Source organism: Coptis chinensis, chromosome 2, assembly GCF_015680905.1.
Source record: "Coptis chinensis isolate HL-2020 chromosome 2, ASM1568090v1, whole genome shotgun sequence".
Taxonomy (NCBI): domain Eukaryota; kingdom Viridiplantae; phylum Streptophyta; class Magnoliopsida; order Ranunculales; family Ranunculaceae; genus Coptis; species Coptis chinensis.
Window position 1 is genome coordinate 14729998 of NC_141457.1, and position 22156 is coordinate 14752153.

Consider the following 22156-nt stretch of genomic DNA (forward strand, 5'->3'; position numbering starts at 1 on the left):
TATCTGGTAATTTTTTTGAGCACTTGATGAGTTGATGATAACTCTAGGTAAGGTGCTGTTAAATATAACCAAAACAGTCTATTCAGCGATTCAATTGCTAAAACTTAAGTTAAAAAGGAGGGTAAAAACATAATAACCACTTTTTGACAGCATTCTTGAACGCATATTTACTTTTTGAAAATGTCTGTGTTATTACATTCATAAATATTATATACACTTCAGAATTTTTACAATTTTACACGGTTGCCTTCACAACTCAACAGTGGTACACCCAACTTCGGCCACACTTGGAAATATTCTACACAGGTGATCGCCATGACCGATCAAACTGAAATTGGAAGTATGGATTGAAGTTCACGTGTCACCTATTTGCTACATTGCGACTGGCCAGGCAACTTTGTTGTTATGATGCACACAGCTGCCTCATTGGTGTAAGTTGCCTCGCAAGCGGAAGAGGCACATGTGCCCTAACCAAAGTACCCTTCTCAGTGTACTCCTGGAAACAGTAAGATTAATCACAAAGGTTACTTATAAGCAATATCATAGAATTAGACACTAAAAACTGTCGAGGCATATAGAATTAAGCTGAGCATTTGATCAAAGACTCAAAACAGTAGAAACTGAACTAGAGTTGAGTCGGATACATGGTAACAAGTAACAGATTGTAGACCAATTTATACCAGTAAGATAAGATTTAGCCTTGAAGGGGATGTCAAGGTATCGTACTAGGGTCGATCATGTCCAAGTATTGATTTAGCCTTGAAGTTGGATGTCAAGGTATCATACTAGGGTCATGTCCAGGTATAATACCTTTAATACCACATACAATCAATCTCTGTACCAACCTAATGCAATGTTTGCAAACCCCAATTGACAGGATCACCTGCTACGCACAGCCATATAGGACACTTCGCCTTCAATCAGGGATACTCTTCTCAGGAGAGCTCTGCTCTTCATAAATTTCCCAGTCTTTGATGCTTTTCTGCTAATTTTTGTTAGTCTAACTGAAGAATGGTGGACGAAGTGGTCTAGAGATTAGTGGTTTGAGATTTTTTGAGTTTCCTTTTCTGGGCGTTTTGCATTTTTAGCCTATTTTGGGTTTTCTTTCGGATCCCCCGGCCCAGCCAAGTTGGTCAAGCCGATTTCCTTGATAAGAGCAATGCATCCACCTAGACTTATTTGTAGAGCACCGGTCTTCCTGACCTGTATCTCTGCCAAGAGTAAATGTCATCACCAATTTGCAATTTAGCAAGTCTTCAATGTCAAGAACCTCAATACTTCATCAAAAAGTGACATTGATGTGTTAGACTTTTAGGCAGTTTCTATTATTGTAAACCATTATTTTTCATATATATATTGAAGTGATACAAAGCCAAAACCAATTAAGGCCGTATCCTCTTTTTCTCCAAACTTCTTCTTCTCCATTAACTTTTACATGTTGTTTACATCAATATACGATCTTTATACCAAACACAGCCTAACATGACCTTTTTCTTTTCCTTTTTCGCTAAGGTCAATGATAATTAACTATCGGACTACTCAATATTTTCACAGACCACAATGATTTCCAAGGACAGACCACCATCTTCTTTATATGGGCTTTTTCTTCACGTTGTTCTCTTTAATCAGCTTCAGAATAGACCTAGAAGTCTGATACTTGTAGATATAGGGAACACCGGATCACTATGAAGATTAATATGGAAAATGGAGAGGACAGCCCTTCATTCCCTTCAGAGGAAATTCTTAAAATAAATGACTTTTCACTACCTTCTGTTTCATAGGTGTCTTTTATAATACAGCAATTCCTTGATTTCCATTATCTTTTGTAGTTACAGTATTAAGATTTTTTTATAAAAGATACTTAATAGGAGTTCATGATCTCCAGTAATTCACAGGGAAAATATGGTAAGAGATAATAACCAGCATTCTGCATAGGTATGCAACATATCATAATGCCTTCAAGAATGAAAAGAATTACGACAAACTAATGTGATTCATATTAGATGATATGTTTCAGGGTCCTGAAATTGTAATACTCACAGTTCCCTCCACCACTCCAACTTGATGTATGGTATTCAGGAGCTCCCCTTTGTCAAATGGGACGAGAGCTTCAACCCATACCATAGAATCCTGTCATAGACAAATGTATTAAACTTCCACATAGGCCATTGTTTATAGTACAAACCAACAAACATTTATTTTGTTGGAAAAAGTAAAAAATATATAATCTTCTAAGAAGAAATTACATAATTTTATACCTTCAGCCTCGCTTGAACTGCATCACAAAAATCCTGTAGCCCATCACCAGTCAGAGCAGAGACACATATGACATCTTCTCTTTCGTTTGCTTTTATCTTAAGCTTATCAGGGTCACTAGCTTTATCAACCTGTGATAAGCAGTTAGTCGCATCTTAGTTGACCTTCCTGTTACCAGAAATCGATTTGCCATATTACCTTGGAAACTAAGTATAAACTGGAGAGAGCATACACAGTATAAAAGTGGCATAAAACCAGCTTTAGAGGAGACATGCACTGGTGATGCACGAAAGACAAGAAGAAGGTTTTGATCTTATATGTAAAATCATGTCTACTTTAATGATAAACCATTTTAATTTTCTAGTTGCACTCCCCACAAACTCATGGCTGCATGTCAACAATCAAAATTCACGGACTAAAACCCCGTGTTTGTGATTGTAATCATTGGGACCCACACATATAATTTCATTGCTCATTAATAATCTAGCAGGAGAAGAAAAGTTTTGCTGAATAGCTCGGGTTGGTAAGATGTCTTCAAGTCCCAGGACATATCAGAATTGCAATGCTAAAAGCTAAAAGACGGCAACTAGAAACTCTAGTCCATGAGAGAATATGTGCGAATTTGGACGAAGATGCCAACAAAGAAGAAGCAAATGCATAGGTCAGGAGTTTCAGGGCACACAACGAGCACAAAGAAACCATGTAGCCAATCAATGGGAAAAAAGTCAGCAAGAAAGGGAAGGAGAATGAGCAATAAATTTTTGGTATAGTCCTCCTTTTGAGTCGGGAGGTGGTTTTGGAACAAGCAAAAAAGAAAAATGGTTTCATGGGTTTTGGGAAATCCAAATCCATGAGACAACCAACAATTGATTGATCCATACATTATTAGACAGTCGGGACCACGACCAACCTACTGTCAAAGACATGGATAAAATGAAGTCATGGAGGGAGAAGTTGGGTAGATGGATCAGTACATGGATCAATTTTGCCGCAGTACCTCAACATGTATTAACGACGAACAATCCATACTACCAACCAACAATTGATTTCATCACCACATGTCCTACTGGAGTGAAAGGACCAACTACCCGAGAGGTGTTGGGAAAATATTTATGGATGATGATGATATTTACAAGTTCACAAGTGACATGGCAGAGAAGTAATCAACTTATGGATACACCATCATGTGTGATGGTTGGTCAAGAACAAGAAAGATGTCTCTCATTAACTTTATGGTCTATAGATTGACTATTAATAAGAAAGATTATAAAATGATATATGAATTAATGAAAGAGGTAGTTAATGAGATAGGTGCACCAAATGCGGTGCAAATAGTAATTGACTAAGAAACTACTTACAAAAAGGCTGGGAAAATGCTAATGAAGACATCAGGGTATAATTTATTTCGGACACCTTGTCATTGCATGAACTTGATGTTAAAGGATATTGCCAAACAACAAAGGGTGGCCGGGTGTATTAGCAAAACTCATGCATTAAGAAAATTCATTTATAATATATCCAGGGTCTAAGCATTAATGAGGTCGACGTATGGTGGCGATATAGTTAGACCTGCAGCAACTGGATTCGCCACAAACTACTTGGCTCTCAAAAGTCTCCAACAAAAAAAATATATTACTTAGATAAATGTTATATTACTTAAATAAATGTTCACGTCTCAAAAAAATCTCGACTTACCACCGGCTAATACTATAGAGAGTGATGATTGTACAGCAAGTCGCTCAAGAACAATTTTGGAATGAAGTTAACTATGTTGTAGAATTTCTTGAACCATTGTATAAATGCCTAAGGTTGTTGGATGATAATAAAAAGTTGACAATGGCATATGTCCATGGAGCTTTTGAAATAGTGAAGGAGAAAATCTCAGCAATCCCTAGAAGTGGTTGGATCCTTGATATTATCAACAAAAGATTGTCAAAACAATTATTGCATGTACTACACACACAGCTGGTGAATTTACTTGATTCAATTTAAGAAATTTAAATAATTACTATTTCAAATTATTGAAGATGGGCATCCAACTTAAAACCAATTGGTGATAAGTCGAGAGGCCCAATAAACTCATATATTTCAATGCAAGGCTTAATATGTCTCATGTGAGACTAAACATCTCAACAATATTCCTAAAAGGTATTTTATTTCTACTAGCAATGTACTTGAACACGGAATACCAATACAATTTAAAGCTTGGGTACTCCGAATCCCACATTAAAGCGGTAGCAAAAGTGTTTTTTAGTGATGGTCAAAAGCGAACGCATTGCACCAGGTAAAAATAAAAATATTGATATTTTCAAGTTAGAAATGGAATTTTACATTTATGTTGGGTCACTAACACTTTGGTTGATTAGATTATTCTGTTCCGAGATTGTGTTTAAGAATTTGGTACACTTGCAGCGCATGCAAGAGTAACAATTTCAGACCTAAACCCTGGTAAGTTAATTTTTTGGCACTCTCAAAATGCCCCTATAGGTTAGATGTGTTTTTTCAGTTTAAATAATGCAGCTGAATGGTGGGAGTTATATGGTGGTTAGACCATCGAACTAAAGGAGTTGGCTAGCAGAATCCTCTCTTAAACAACTTCATCACTTAGGTATGAGGACAACTAGAGCACATTCGGTGATTCACACGAAATATAGGAACCATATTGGCGCGCCAAAATTAATGATGTTGATCTAAGTTAACTACAACTTATGTTAGTAAAGCAAATATGTGCGCAAGATGCAGAGAATGAGCAAATGATTGACCTCACTCAATTATTTATTTATGAATAATGACCCCTTGCTTGAGTGGGTTATTGATAGAAATATTTTAGCGCTAGTGTTGGATACGAAATTAGGTAGGCCAGACACATATTGAAAACACATCGACAGAGTAATTGGAGAAGGTGGTGATGCACCTACTTTCAGTCGGGGCCTGAATTCAACACACCTCTCCAAGTATAAGATAATTTGGCCGAGAGCATCTCCAATGATGATAAGACACAAGAACCTGATAGTGATGATAGGAAAACTCCATTTGACCTACAAATATATAAATTTGCACCAAAAAACAACCGAAATAAAGTTCTTAATGAAATGTCTCAAATAAAGTACCAGCCAGGGTGTGGAAATGTTAGTCAAAGAAGACAACGAGGACACATTAGACGAGATGATGTTCATATTGATTCAGTTTTGTCTAAATTTGAAGCAATGAGTACGAGTTCAGGGACACATGGCTATGACAATGAGACACATGGCCATGAGAGAATAAATCTTTTGGTGGCATATTCAGTCACCTACAAGTAGTAGGTCATATTGTTCCGATTTCAGACAAACGCCACAACCTCCATCCAGTATCCATATATAAAAATTAAAGAGGATCACCAATAGTTTAAGATTGTAGCATTTATCCAAAATCGGAACCATATGACACACTACTCGCAACAAGGTAACTGGATATACCATGTAATCTTTAATTGTGATGGTCATGTGTCCCTGAACTCATACTCATTACTTCAATATTAGACGAAACTGAATCAATATCAATATCATCTCGTCTAATGTGTCATCGTTATCTTCTAACACTTCCACGCTCAGGTTGGTACCTTATTTGGAAACTTTCATTAAAAACTTCTCTAGCCGGTTGTTTTTTTTTTGTGCAACCTTGTATATTTGTGGGTCAAATGAAGTTTCCTCCTCAGTTGAGTCACGCAATTGAAAATTAAGGTCACCTTCACCATAACCATCATTGTTGTCACCATCACCACCACTACTGTTGTCATCATCACTATTAGGTTCTTGTGTCTCATCATCATCGGAGATGTTCTCAGCCAAATTATCTTTTGTTTAAAGAGGAGTGTCAAATTTGGGGCCCAAACTGAAAGTATACAAATTACCACCTTCTCCAATTACTCTATCAAAGATCTTTTCAACATATAGGTAAGGCGTAAAAGATTTCTATCAATAACCCGTTTAGCCAATGAATCAACTTGTTTATTATCCATAAATACTTGAGTGGGATCAATAATTTGATCATGCTCTGCAATTTGCGCACGTCTTTGTTTCAAACATAAGTTGTAGTGGACCTTTACTAACATATCATCAATTTTGGCACGCCAAAATAGTTCCTAAGTTTCGTGTAAATTAGGCCGAACATGCTCCAATTGTGCGCTCACACTCAGATGATGAAATTGTTTGAGAGAGGATGATTGCCAACTCCCTTAGCTCTCCCATTATTCAGCTACATTTTTTATACTGGAAAAACACATCTTACTAAGACCAAGCATTTGAGTGATTAAGAGTATGCCAAAAAAAATTCACTTACTAGGGTCTAGGGTATGACATTGTTATTCCAGCATATGCAACAAAAGTGCCTATTCTCCCACACAATTCCGGAACAGATTAATCTAATAGACCGAAGTGTTAGTGATCTAACATAAATATAAAATTCAAATTCAAACTTGAGAATATTAACATTCTTATTTTTACCTGATCCTGTTTTGACTATCACTAAACAACACAACACTTTTACTACTGCTCTAATTGTTTTGATGTGGGGTTCGGAGAATCCAAACTTTAAATTGTATTGGTACTTCGGGTTCAAGTACAATGCTAAAAATAAGCATAGCTTTTAGAATTAATTCAAATAATAATTATTTAATTAACTTAAATTGAATCAAGTAAAGTCACCATGCAATAATTGTTTTGACCATCTTTTATTGATAATATTAGGGATCCAATCACTTCTAGGGATTGTAGAAATTTTCACCCTCACTATTTCAAAAGCTCGATGGACTTAGGGCACTGTGGGCTTCTTGACACCATCCAACAACCTTAGGCATTTGTACAAAGGTCCAAAAATTTCTACAATATATTTAACTTCATTTGAGAATTGTTCTTGGACGACTTGCTCTACAATTATCATACTATCTACAACATTAGTCGGTAGTAAGTAGCGATATTTTTGAGACGTGAACATTTGCCTAAGTAATATCTTTTTTTTTTGTTTGAGACTTTTGAGAGCCAAATAGTTTGTAGCGAATCTAGTTGCTACAGGTCTAACTATACCACACATGTCGATCTCATTAATGTTCAAACCATGGATGTATTATAAATGAACTTTCTCAATGCATAAGGTTTGCTGATACACACCCTGTTTGGCCATATCCTTAAACATAAAATCTATGCATCACACGGTGTCCAAAATAAATTATATCCTGATCTCTTCATTAGCATTTTTCCAGCCTTTTTGTAAACAGAACCTTAGTTAGTTACTATTTGCACATCATTTGGTGCACCTACCTCATCAACTACCTCTTTCATTAAATCATTGTTTTGTGATCTTTCTTATGGTCACATCGACAAACTTCTTAAAAATTGTTTCCCATCACAATCACAATCACAATCACAATCACAATAGACCATAAATAAAAATAATGAGTGACTTTTTTCTTGTCCCAGACCAGCCATCACACATGAAGGTGCATCCATATAAGTTGGATATTTTTATGCCACTTCACTTGTGAGCTTGTCGATATCATAAATATTTTCCATTACCTCTTGAGCAGTTGGTCCTTTCACTCCAGTAGGACACGCGACAAAATTAAACCATGTACTGATCCGTCTACCAAACTTCTCCTTCTATGTCTTTGACAGATTGGTCGTGTTTCGGTTGTCTAGTAGTGTATGGATTAATCCTTGGTTGTCTCATGTATTTGGACTTCCCAAAACCTATGAAATCCTTTTCTTTTTTGCTTGCTCCAGAACCACCTCCTGACTCAAAAGTAAGACGATACTGAAAATTTGTTGCTTGTTTTCTTCCCTTTCTAACCGACTTTTTTCCCATTAATCGGCCACAAATTTCTTTGTGCACATTGCATTGCCCTTCGTATACATTTGATTCTTCTTCTGCTTCTTCATTGGATTGCCTAATTTCGTGCACATTCTCTCATGGACTTGAGTTTCCAGTTGCCTGCCTTGGAACTTTGAGAATTTTTTTTCCCAGAATTACTAGTCCAACAACATCAAGTCTAATCATGCAAACTAAGCTAACAACTATAGCCCTTAACCCAATAACACTAACAAATAAAGTAAATACACAAGTTTAGCCCCTAAGCTAGAATAGCTTACCGGCTTTAGAGGCATGCCCACAAAACACAAGAAGGTTTTATCTCAAATCTATCATTCACATCATTGTTACTAATCATTCTTTAAGTAATCTGGTTTCACTACCACAAACTGACAAACTCATGGACGCAATGAATGTCAATAATCCATGCCACAAGCTAAAGCCCCAGTACTATGATCTTAATTGTTTTTTAATAATAATCTAGGCCACATTGACACACTGATACATGTGTCGGTAGCCAACACGGATGCACAACGTCTAACAAGAAGACCTATAAGAGTAGGAGACGGGGACACAACTAATTAAAAAGAAAACTGTCATTACTCTTTAGTTACACCAGTAATTGTTGGGTTGAAGACCTTACAAAGTGCTTCATTACAAATAATTAACTACGAAAGTGGCATATCATGGAGTTGTAACTATGTTAATTGATTCTTTTTCTTAGTCTTTTAGGATATAGAAGAAACACTAGGTTGAAATCATATGCACTCTGCACAACGTGTCCATGTGTCCAACACAGGCTTGTTTTTAAGAATATGAAGTTTCCATGTTACTTAGTTAATAGTTGGTCCCACGGATATAATTCCAATCATCATCGATAGTCTAACAAGAAACAAACAGTTTTTATTAATAGTGGACATTGTAATATATAAAGTTCTCCATACTAATTTTAGAACAGAGGATTCTCCTTCGTTGGTCCAACAAATGATGTGCCGCACTAGTATGCAATCTAAGTGTCCCACAGAGTATACGGCAAAGAGCTTTTATGGCCACACGAATGGCAACCTAAATCATATTCTATATTCACTAGTATAGAAATGATTTATAAGAAGGCTTTGTTCAACTAATGGTGTGTTGCTGTATCATGAAACAAAGGAAACATATACACATACCAAAGAAAACCATAACTTTATAACCAAAAAAAAACACATTTAACCCTACCTTGTTCCAGACGATCAACTGTGGAATAGCTGCCACATCTAGTTCGGACAAAACTTTGTCAACAGCATCTATCTGTTGCTGGGACAATGGATGGCTGAAATGGACGAAAAGTCTATACAATAAGAAGATGATGATATTGATTAACAGAAAGATTCCCACCAAATATTTAATAAAATGACCTGATATCCACCACATGTACCAAAAGCGATGATTCGGATATTTCCTCCAGTGTCGCTCTGAAAGCAGCAACCTGTAGCAAAAGCACGATTTTAGATGGAAGATCTGAACGGGTCCATGACACCAAAAAGGAGATGATTATACTCATAACTAGAACCTCTTTTTCTTTTTACATTTATTCCCGTACAAGTTTAGCAAATTCTGGAAAGATTAAAACAAGATAATCTCCAACCCTCCGAGTTGTTAAAAGACTTTACCAATGTAGTGGGTAGCTTTTGGATGAAACCAACAGTATCGGTTAGAAGAAATTCCTTCCCATTCTTCATCTGCACAGAAAACCAATGAAATAAAGAATCTATTGTTACCGCTTCCAAAAGAAAGGAAAGTACGTTTGTTATTCTTCCACAATGAGGCCACATGCATGCTCTGGATTGTCAGTGCAACATGAATGTTGCATCGTCCCTTTCAATGAGCACTAAGAATTGCAGTACCCCTGAACAGAAGGACGCTGCCATGTGGCGGTTTGCATCAAGGTTCCAGCAGTGGGCCACTGGACAACTTTAACACTGCACTTAATAAACCACTTAGCCTATATGCCTAAGATCCAGCACAAATCAAAATTTTGGGAGGTACAACTAATCAGACACCAAACTTTTTCAACTCCCAACATACAACTAATAATTTATCTAGTGAGAGTCCCTAGAGTTAGCTTGTTTCCTGCAATTCAGCTAAATGATTTAAAAACACGGGGAGAAAGAACCCGGGAAAACCAAAATAAATTAAACCAAAAAATACGGATCACAATAAAAAAAAATAGAAAAAGAAAAGGGTCTTCAGTGGATCTATTTTGTAGTCTTTCTTCTTCTTTTTTCAGGGCTTTACCCTTGATTAGAGGGAGCCCTTCCCAAAATTCTCGCCAGCTATGGCGTCCAACAAGGCTGAGGAGGGGGTTTGGAAATAGTTTTCAACCAGCAATTGACTGTGCCTCGGTTAGACGTCACTAGCTGCGTCATTGCCCCAAGTGCAAAGATGCAATCTCTTTTCTAGTCTAGTTAACTGATTGCATGATGCCATAAGTCTACTTTGAATAGTGATTTTTTTACCAGAAGGAGATCGTACACACATAGATGAGTTTGGTGTTTACCTGCACCCTTCTAGTAGTTGGATCAAGTGTTGCAAACAGCCGATCCTCAGCAAGAACGTTAGCTCCAGTCAAGCGATTTAGGAGTGTACTCTTTCCAGCATTTGTGTACCCAACCTGCAACAGTGTGTAATGCATTGGCCGTTTAGTCCTCCAAAAAATCATGCTTGTCAAATACTCAATTACGTGTCAACTTACCAATGACACCACAGGTATTGGAACAGAAACACGACGGTTGCGATACTGCCTTCGATGTTTTCGAACAGATTCCAACTCCTTTTTCAGAATGCCAATCTGTCAGGACGAAAATTTCCAAATGTCAATGGGTGAGTGGTGCATGGTTTTAAAATTATTAAAAATACAATTTTTTTAAAAAATGACAATTGCAACAACAAAGAAAGAAAGGTTCACAAGTATAACTACAGTTAACCAGAGTAAAATTCAAGGTTGCAAAATTTTTGCAATAAGTAGCATGCACGATAAAAATTTCTCAAACGAGTAAGATGACCTTTTCGCTTGGTGGGAATTAAAAATAATGCATTTCTCAGAAGGCCATCAAATATGTAGAACAATAATCAGCAATTTGAAAACTAAACAATAACATAATAATATATAATATACTATCAATATCTTAACCACCAATAGTAAAATGATATGAATCACACAAAACTTATATTGACAACATCTTTTAACTACCGTTTAGATCATAAAGAACCACTTACTTGAGTTCTCAAAATACGCTTGTCCACTTCAATTTGTTTCTCACCCATACCCTTCACTTGGCCTCCAGCTTGACGCTCAAGATGAGTCCACATTTTTGTGAGACGTGGGAGCTGGTACTCCATTTGTGCCAATGCTACCTAAAAGGCTATCATCCTTTGTTATTAGAGCATTACAGACTAGCTTTGTCTACCTGTTTAAGAGTTGATATGCTTTACCTGCAAAGCTGCTTCATGAGTTGCAGCTCTTTGGTTGAAGATATCCAAGATCAGGGCAGTGCGGTCACAAACGCGAATCTCCCCACCAAAGGCCTTTTCCAGATTACGCAGTTGCCTAGACAACAATAGCGGATAACTAAAGCATCAGCTAGTAAATTTTTCTGTTTGCATATCCTCATGCATTAACATGCCATCATCACAGGAATACCGTGAACATGTTCTTCAAATTATAAATGGACAATGTTTAATTTCACTACCATAATGAGCATGTCAGCAGATTGGAACAACATAATAAAACAAAATTAATCGATAAATGAATGAGCTAAAAAATTTAGAGTTAACATGAGAACAAGTTTGGGAATAAAATTTTAGAACTCTTATCATTTATCAATGTTGCCCAATCAAAAACAATGGTGCACAAGATGCCTGCATTAGATAGTTGGATACGCCACTAATGAGTAATGACAAGTCCGAGTCCTGAAGGTAATTAGATCTTACATTACAGCATATGGTATGACCAGGGGATTAAGAAAATTGGTATGACATAATCAACTGGGGCAACTGGGGAAAACACCAAGTTCAACATATAAACTTGTGCAAAAGTATGGCAGGTTCCCAAGACTCGTGCTTTTTCTCATCAAACTGAGAAAGCATTCCACATAATGCAAGAATGCTCACGCTTGATGCTCTTGGGCCCTCCTTTCGTTTAAAGAACTTTCCCTCTACTTGGGTTTTCAATAAAGAATTTTAAAAAATTACTGTTTCAGCTACCACTTAGCATGATGCCTGGGCTTCAAAATTCTATCCAGGGGAAGTGTAGCCAAAGGCAGATATACTAAGAAGAAAAGTGTAGAATACAGAAATTGAATAAGGATGCTATGGAAGTATCTGCACAATTAAGGTATTTAGATTGAAAGACTTAATGTAACAAATTAAAACATGAGAACAGTTGCTAAAACTAGGAAAAAAAAATGTTGAAATAATGGCACTGTACAAAGAAAAGCAGGAAATTCCAATCTTACAAATTCATTTTGTTTTTTGTTATGCTTTACGATTTAGACTACTAAAATTGACAGGTGACATGGACCCAAATAGTAAAAACTGCATAGAGTTTTTGCTGCATACCCAAGTTCGAACCTAAAAATAGTAACAGTTTGACTATTGCTATACTGTGTCCTTGTGTCCTACTTCATATATGTTGCTGTCTTGGACACCAAGTGTACCCGTTTCAATGTAACTTAGGTTCTAACTGAAGGAATGTACTTTCACTTCAAACAAAATGAAAACATTACAAAGCATATGGTGGTAAAATATACAAAAGTTCAAAATTTACCCTGCTGAGAGCTCATCATCGAATATCACAGTTTCAACGTCGAGGGCATGAATTGCATTTTTTATTTCTGAAACTTTGCCAGATCCAATATATGTCCTTGGGTTTGGAGTAACAAGCCTGCAAATATTGTAATCCAAATAGGAATACTAACAGATAAGAAAAACTTGTTCTGGCACCTAAAAATTAAGAAAGTCTAAAAAGGAAAACAAATACACACATACAGCCACAAATTATTTCCATAATCGACAAAAGTAGGTTCATTACTATGAATTTGAAGAAGTGAGAATGTAAAAAATAACAATATGAAGAATATTTATCTAAAGCTAGGTTACATTGACACGGGCACATGTGTCGGTGTCCGACACGGATACGGGGTGTCGGATACAGCAAGCTGTTGGAGATCGACACCGGGACACAGCCCATGTAAGAAAAGCCCAATAAAAATTAAGCCTATTTGCAATGCTTAGTTAGACATAAAACACAGCCCAAGTAAGAGAAGCCCAATAAAAATTAAGCCTATTTGCAATGTTTAGTTAGACATACAAAACACGACCCAAGTAAGAGAAGCCCAGTAAATTGTTTTGTATACAAGCCCAAGTTTTGAACCCTAGATCTGCAACAAGAACTCAGCCGCCACCACCTCAAGAATCAAGAGGAAGAAATGAGACGAAGTTAAAACAGGTAACCCACTAAGTCTTCTTCCAATCTTCTTCTTCTTCTTCCAATCTTCTTCTTCTTTTCTTTCTTTCTTTCTTTATTTCTTTTTCTATTGTTTTCAATTTTTTCTTCTTCTCTTCTAGGTTTGCCATTTTTAGGTGTGTCGACACGGTGTCGACACACATTTTTTTTCAAAAGTGCCGTGTCCATGTAACCTAGATATTCTAAAGTCTAAATTAGAATTAGAATGGACTCAACATAAATATAAGATAACTAACATCTCACACAAGTCGATGCTATTTATTTTGACTTCTGAAGAAATGAGGATGTAAATAATCAATAAAAACAAAATGTTAACAAGAACGATGCCTAAAACATGAAGAAATCTACCACAACTTCCACAAATATACAGTTTTTTTAGCACATTTCATAAAATTACCATCAGACCATAGAAATACTAGCTCTATGTATAGTAGGCTAACGGGTCAGATGCAGTAACAACAAAGGTAAAACAGAAACATGCATTAGGAAATTAAAAGTTAAAGTGTATGTGGTGCGCATGGTCTGAAATATCCTAAACATTGCCCATGTCCATCGATTTGTGGTCCACCCACTACTGATATAAGAATGGACATCTATGATACCCGCATACTTCAAAACAGGTGGTTTATCCCGTCGGATATATCATTTTCCATGTAAAATCACACATCCATGCCATGTCAAAGGCATGTCCCACTATCTGGGTAGCCTAATAGGACTAGGTACATATTTCTATTTCTGACCCAATCACATAGATTGCCACATAGATCGCCAGTGTGACATTCCAACAATAACATACCCTATATGTTTGATTTGGACATTTAACTCACTTCTGAGATGTAGAACCAACAACCATGAGGCCTGCAGTGTCAGCTAGCTGTGCTAGCTCCTTGATTGACTCTTCAATACCAAAGAAAACATCTTGCTCACTTTTTCTTTCAACCGCAACAAGGTAGCATTTTTCTGCAAATACCTGGGGAAAAAATGTAGTTCTTTACACATCATCTATTAAGAACCAGTAATGTTCCTCAAAACCCTCAAATATCCAAATGCAGAAACGTATTTAAAACCTCAGAACCTGACTTCCACCATATTTCCAAAGTCAACCTCTTAGTCTACCCACTTTTTTTACACTTACTCAATAATAATTCTATCTGCTTACTTTTACCATTATACTTAGAAAATGTCAACACACACTACTGAGCCTGAAAACTTAGCACAAACATTGGACGTGGCGTTGGCTCTATTACCAAAAGCTACAAACCTGCTGAGGAACATAAGCATAACCCCTTAAACCTAGGACCTTAACAGCATGACTGGAAATTTTCCGCAAACCCCACAAACTTTTCAAACATTCATGTAACAAGGTTGTACACAAGCAATATAAACACCTACATTATACACTGATACTCATACCAAAATATCAGGTCATTCTAGTATAGCCTCTATGTCGCCTCTCCTAAGAAGCGAAAAATTGGACAATGTGTTGACTATAATTTCCAATACTCATTGACCCTAACAACATCACTGATAACTATCGTCAAATCCATACTTTAAAATTCTAAAACAACACCATATTTTCAAAATTCGTCTCACAATGTATAAATCTATCAACACCAACATTACCACTAAAAATTATATTCTCATTCTTCCAACAACATTTTTCTAAGCAAGCTATTAAATTTGGGCATCCAACACACTCATACCAAGTCATTTTAATCTAGCCTCTATGTCATCTTCCTAAAGGTGTACATGGGGTTGGCTCAAAACAATCCTCGAAAGCACGAGTTATCAAGGAGCGGAAACTAATTACTTTTACCATCATAACTAATTCAACAGTAATTTATCCACAAACCCATACATAAACTAAGATTCTAAAACATCCTAATAAATTTGAATTCTTGAAGTAAAAAATTAATAATAAATAACCTCTCTTCCGTTTCGCAATATAAACCGTCTTTCTTCTTCCTCCTCATCTTTTCTCACTTGTACTTTACTTTTAGGCCTAGTTGGAAAAAAGTTTTCCTTCTCTGTAAACTTTTCCAAAGCTCCATTACTACTACCACTACTCTCACTTTGAACCAGTTGTTGGTTTTCAGGTAAGGAAACAAGTTCAGTAGATGACTCAACAACATCTTCACTAAAAACTTGTACAGAAAATGAATGGGCAGCTTTTTTTCTTGAAGGGGAAGTGGAAAGTGAAGGAAGTTTTTTGGATGGGTTTGATAATGAAGTAAGGGGGAGATATGATGAGGTAGGCGATGGAGTAGAAGTTGAAAATGGGATGATAATGGAGTAGCAGCAGCACAGCCAGTTTGCTGTCATGATAACAAACGGGAAAGAGAGAAAAAATAAAATTAGCTGTTGGATAATAAAGTTGAAAACAAGACGACTAGGGTGTCAATGGGTACCGTTTAACCGGAACCGCATAAAAAATCATGGTTAAGTGGTTACGGTTCGCAGTGTACTGTTCAAACGAGATTGTCTTTATTCCATGGTAACGAGATATATAGACTTCTCAGAATAAATAATAAATAAGAAGAGAAGAGGAGACAAGACTATTTGGGCTAGATTGAGGAAGTTTGTGATTACTTTTTCTGAAAAACTCTCGTAAGGTTTAAAGCTCATCCTAAGAAATTCCTAATGGTTTAAGATTTTGTTGCATACCCTCAATGCAGTCGCATTCTGCCAAACGAGATTAATATAATAAACACATATTTGACTTATTCTGTTTTATTTATCATATTTGTTTGTGGACAAAGTAAAATGTTGTTTAGAGGTAGTTGATCAGTCCTCAAATATACATTTTTATCTTCTTATAATGTTTTAATTATGTCAAATTATATAATCAATAATGTACAAAACTCATATTCTTATTGCTTTTTCATGATACAAGTCTATTCTTGACCAAATACCTCAAAAGACGTGACGGAAAATCGGAAACTGGATGCAAATGCAAGCATTACACTAATCTTAAAAAGTAATTAATATAAAATTGGAATATCGATACAACTGCATTAAACTAACCTCAAAGAATAATTAACGGAAAATCAAAATTTGGATGCAAATACATCAAACTAACATATAAAAAAATAATTGTCGAAAACTGGATGCAAATGCATTGAGATAACCCTCAAAGATTAAATTAACGGGAAATCGGAAACTGAATGTAACTGCATTGAACTAACCTCATTAAACTAACCTCAAAGAATAATTAACGAAAAATCAAAACTTGGATGCAAATACATCAAACTAACATAAAAAAATAATTGTCGAAAACTGGATGAAAATACATTGAGCTAACCCTCAAAAATTAAATTAACGGGAAATCGGAAACTGGATGTAACTACATTGAACTAACTTCAAAGAAAAATTAATTATAAATTGGAAACATGATGCAAATGCGTTGAACTAATCTTAAAAAATAATTAATGGAAAATCGGAAACCGCATGCAACTGCACTGAATTAATCTCAAAAAATAAACTGGATGCAAATGCATTAAACTAACATTAAGAAATAATTAACATGAAATCGGAAACTGGATGCAAATTCATTAAACTAACCTCAAACAATAATTAACGGGAAATCGGAAACTAGATGCAAATGCAACTTTATCAAATAATAAACGAGAAATCGGAAACTGGATACAAATGCATTAAACTAATCTCACATAATAATTAACAGGAAATCAGAAACTGGATGCAAATGCATTGAACTGACCTCAAAGAGCAATTAACAGGAAATTGGAAGTTGGATGCAAATATATTGAATTAATCGAAAAGAATAATTAACGATAAATCAGAAATTGGATGCAACTGCATTGAACTGATCTCAAAAAATAAATAACGGGAATTGGAAATTGGATGCAACTGCATTGAACTAACCTCAAAATATAAATAACGGAAAATCAGAAACTGGATGTAAATACATTAAACTAACCTCAAAACATAGTTGGATTATATGTTGTAGGAATGTCTCGATAAGTATAGTTTTGAATTTAAAATAGTGTTTATCTTATCTCTTTCCGTATAATTAGGAACTATTTGCTATTCAAGTAGCTTCAATATATATGAACTTCATCTTATTAGGCAATCTCACAAAACTTCAATCAAACTTATTTTATTAAACAACAAAATGAAGTTGAAGGATTTTATCAAAGGTGAGTTATTTTTTTTTAATGAAGAGTGATGTTTTCACGTTATAAGAAATTTGGTTGAGTGATCAATATAATATTAATATATAATAGTTCTGCGTATTCGGAAATACTTTTCAGAATAATTAATATAACAACACCCATTTGTAGATAATCTTTGAAGATTCCACATAGTGAGTCATGCATAATTTTAAAAATAATTAATAGAAAATTGGGAACTGGATAATCTTCGATGATCCCACATAGTAAATCAAGCATAATTTACTTTTTATGTCATGTTTGCAAGAACACTACAGATGGATCAGTAGAAGTTGATATCACACACCACATTGGATAATTAAAAGGAAATCGAAAACTGAATTCAAATACATAACTAAGCTCAAAGAGTAATTAACGAAGAATCGGAAATTTTATGCAAATGCAATAAACTAAACTCAAAAAGTAATTAACTAGAAATTGGAAACTGGATGCAATTGCATTAAACTAACATCAGATAATAACTAACGGGAAATTAGAAATTGGATGCAAATCCTTAAAAAATATCTAACGGAAAATCGGAAACGGTATGTAAATACATCAAACAAACCTCAGATAATAATTAATGGAAAACCAGAAACTGGATGCAAATGCATTGAACTAAATTCAAAAAATAATTAACAGAAAATCAAAAACCGAATGCAACTGCATTGAACTAACCTTATAGAATAATTTGTGGGAAATCGGAAACTAAATGCAAATGCATTGAAATAATCTCAAAGAATAATTAATGAGAAATCAGAAACCAGATATAATTGCATCGAACTAACCTCAAAGCATAAATAATCAGAAACTAGATGCAGATGTATTGAACTAACCTTAAAGAGTTATTAACGGAAAATCGGAAACTGGATCCAAATGCAATGAACTAATCTCAAAGACTAATTAACGAAACATTGAAAAATAGATGAAACTGCACTAAAGTAACCTAAATGAATAATTAACGGAAAATTATAAATTTGATGTAACTGCATTGAACTAACTTCAAAAAATAATTAACGGGAAATCGAAAACTTGATGCAAATGCATTGAACTAACCTCAAAGAACAATTAACATAAAATCGAAAATTGGATGCAACTTTAAACTAAAATCAGAGATTAACTAACGGGAAATCAGAAATTGGATGCAAATGCATTGAAATAACCTCAAAAAATAGTTAACTAGAAATCGGAAGTCAGATGTAACTGCATCGCATTGACCTTAAAGCATAAATGTCTGTTTTTTTAGCTTTCTCACATGAGTAATTACGAGTAATTAGGAACCCAAAACGAAAGTGAGTTTATAAAAATAGACTCTTACATGTATGCAAACTATATAGAAATTGTAAATTAACTAACGGGAAATCATAAAGTGGATGCAATTGTACTGAATTAACATCAAATAATAATTAACAGGAAATCGAAAACTTGATGCAACTGCATTGAACTAACCTCAAAGAATAATTAATGAGAAATTGGAAACTGGATGCAACGTACTACATTAAACTAACCTCAAAAAATAATTAATATAAAATCAGAAACTTGATGCAAATGCATTGAACTAATAACCCTAAAACATATTTGTATTATATGTAGAGGGAATAAATGTCTCGACAAATATAATTTTGCATTTTAAGTAGTGTTTATCATAATTCTTTTATTGTAATTGGGAATGTCTTGCTATTCAAGTAGCTTCAATATTATCTTCGTCATATTAGGCATTCTCAAAAAACTTCAATCAAACTTCTATTGTTAAACCTAATAATAAAAAGAAGTCGATGAGTTTTATCAAGGTTTGATACTTCCTTTTTATAGAGAGTGGTGCAAGAAATTTAAATGAGTAATTAATATAATTTTCATATCTCATAGCTATGCATAGTTGCTAATATTTTTTAGAATAATTTAATATAATGACACCCGTTCGTAGGACACATTTATGTGATAAATCTTTTCAAGTGGGAGTAGTGTATTATTTGAGCATATGGAAATAATTAATCTGTTTTAGTGATTTGTACACATTAGTACGTAAACCGAGCGGTGATGATTTACCGCTAAATCACCATAAATCTAATAAAACTACTATACAAGCTAGATTAAGTTTAAGATAATTCCATTTGAAAATTACGGATTAATATTCTAAACCACAAAATGAAAAGGCTATCTCAATTTGATCTCTTAGTTTCCAAGTACTTATGCACTATAATCGTTGCTCATTAACGTATTTCAGTTTATTTTCAATAAAAATATATTCTGATTCAAAAATGTACCGCTAAATCACTATAAATCTAAGAAAACTATTATACAAGCTAGATTGAGTTTAAGATAATTCTATTTGAAAATTACGGATTAATATCCTAAACCACAAAGTGAAGATGCTATCTCAATTTGATCCCTTAGTTTTTAAGTATTTATGCACCATAATCGTTGTTCATTAATGTATTTCGGTTTATTTTCAATAAAAATATATTCTAATTCAAAAATTTGCCACTAAATCACTATAAATATTTCTATTTGAAAATTACGGATTAATATCCTAAACCACAAAGTGAATATTATATCTCAATTTGATCCCTTAGTTTCCAAGTACTTATGCACCATAATCGCTGCTCATTAATGTATTTCGGTTTATTTTCAACAAAAATATATTTTGATTAAAAAATTTGTCGCTAAATCACTATAAATCTAAGAAAACTATTATACAAGCTATCAAGTTTAAGATAATTCTATTTGAAACTTATGGATTAATATCCTAAATCACAAAGTGAAAAGGCTATCTCAATTTGATCATTTAGTTCCCAAGTACTTATGCGCTATAATCGCTGCTCATTAACGTATTTCGGTTTATTTTCAATAAAAATATATTATGATTTGAAAATTTGTGTGAGACATTTGTAAAGGCTTTTCAGCATACAAAATATTTAATAGATTCCGGGCGTATGCCCGGGTCCAAAATCTAGTTTTAGAAACTATTTAAAAATGGGTATTAAAAAGACTGGGCCATATAGAGTCGGACCCGAATGGTTTTTTAAACAAAAGGCGTATTTTTAACATAAAAAAAATATGGAAATAAAGTATATAAAAACTCTAAAGGATCATTTATTTATTATTAAATTCTATTTATTAGCGTAATATATAGTTTTTTATTGTATTTAATGTTATAAATAATATAAAAATATAGCTTACAACCTTAAATATATGGTTTTACGTACTTAACTCATTATTAAATGACATAATTACTTGTATCAATATTTAAAAAAGGACTCGTTCGTATGGTATTTTTATATTTTTAGTACACATTTTTTAATAAGACTAATAAAAAATACATGTAAATAGTGAATATGTTAAGTATTGAAATGAAGAACATGAAACATAAATACACATTTTTTAATAAGACTAATAAAAAAGGCATGTAAATAGTGAATATGTTAAGAACCGAAATGAAGAACATGAAACATAAATACACACTAGGAACCGGTGGTTATAGATAAGGTTCTATAATTTTAAGAACTGCGAAGAACCGAAACCAGAATCGAAACTGCAAAATTAAATGGTTTTTGGTTCTTACAACACTAATAACTGGACCATTGATGACACCCTTATTTAGGAGACATTAGGTTAGGTTTGGGTTTGGGCTAAGGCTCATATTATAGATATTGGTCATAGTTGATAAATCGGAAATATCAGAGTGGTTTATTCGATCAACTAGCTCAAGGTAAAATCAAGACTCAAGACCTATGTTGCACGGATGCATCGACACTAACGTGGACGCGCGCACATACGCGGCGACTCGGTTATATCTCAAAAAAGTAGGATGTGATAATTAATTAATAATTATAATTATATTTTATATAAATTAAATATTTAAGATAAGCAGCCACAAAATTAATTTAAATATACCATGATTTATAATTTCAAAACTATTTAAATGTACCATAATTTGTAATTTACAATTTCAAAACTATTTAAAAGTACCATAATTAATAATTTATAGTTTATAATTTAATGTACCATATAGTTATATTAATTATTGTAATTTTATTTTTATATAAATTAAATAGTTAAGATAAAACATCCACAAAATTAATTTAAATAATTTCAAACTAATTTAAATGTATCATAGTTTATAATTTACCATGTTATAATTTAAATGTACCATAATTTATAATTTCAAAACTATTTAAATGTACCACAATTTATAATTTATAATTTCAAAACTATTTAAATGTACCATAATTTATAATTTATAGTTTATAGTTTACAATTAAATGTACGGTAATTTATAATTTCAATTATTTCAAAACTAATTTAAATATACCATAGTTTAAAATTTCAAAACTATTTAAGATAAACAGCCACAAATTTAAGTTACATATTTCTTAAT

The 22156-nt window shown here is 33.9% G+C and overlaps 1 protein-coding gene and 1 non-coding gene across 2 annotated transcripts; both read right to left on the reverse strand.

Moving 5' to 3' along the window:
- Positions 1 to 140: 140 nt before the first annotated feature.
- On the reverse strand, positions 141 to 16105 carry LOC147515044 (uncharacterized). Its single transcript, XM_086585858.1, has 13 exons — positions 15536 to 16105; positions 14437 to 14579; positions 12911 to 13027; positions 11578 to 11692; positions 11362 to 11499; positions 10838 to 10933; positions 10643 to 10756; positions 9756 to 9824; positions 9501 to 9571; positions 9322 to 9415; positions 2259 to 2387; positions 2041 to 2130; positions 141 to 496 (listed from the first exon to the last, which is right to left on the reverse strand). The coding sequence occupies exons 1-13, from the start codon at positions 15929 to 15931 to the stop codon at positions 404 to 406; spliced, it is 1665 nt and encodes a 554-aa protein (XP_086441984.1). The 5' UTR covers positions 15932 to 16105; the 3' UTR covers positions 141 to 403.
- LOC147515045 (U4 spliceosomal RNA) lies at positions 10373 to 10529 on the reverse strand. Its single transcript, XR_015214546.1, has one exon. It is a non-coding gene; the product is annotated as a U4 spliceosomal RNA (small nuclear RNA).
- Positions 16106 to 22156: the final 6051 nt, after the last annotated feature.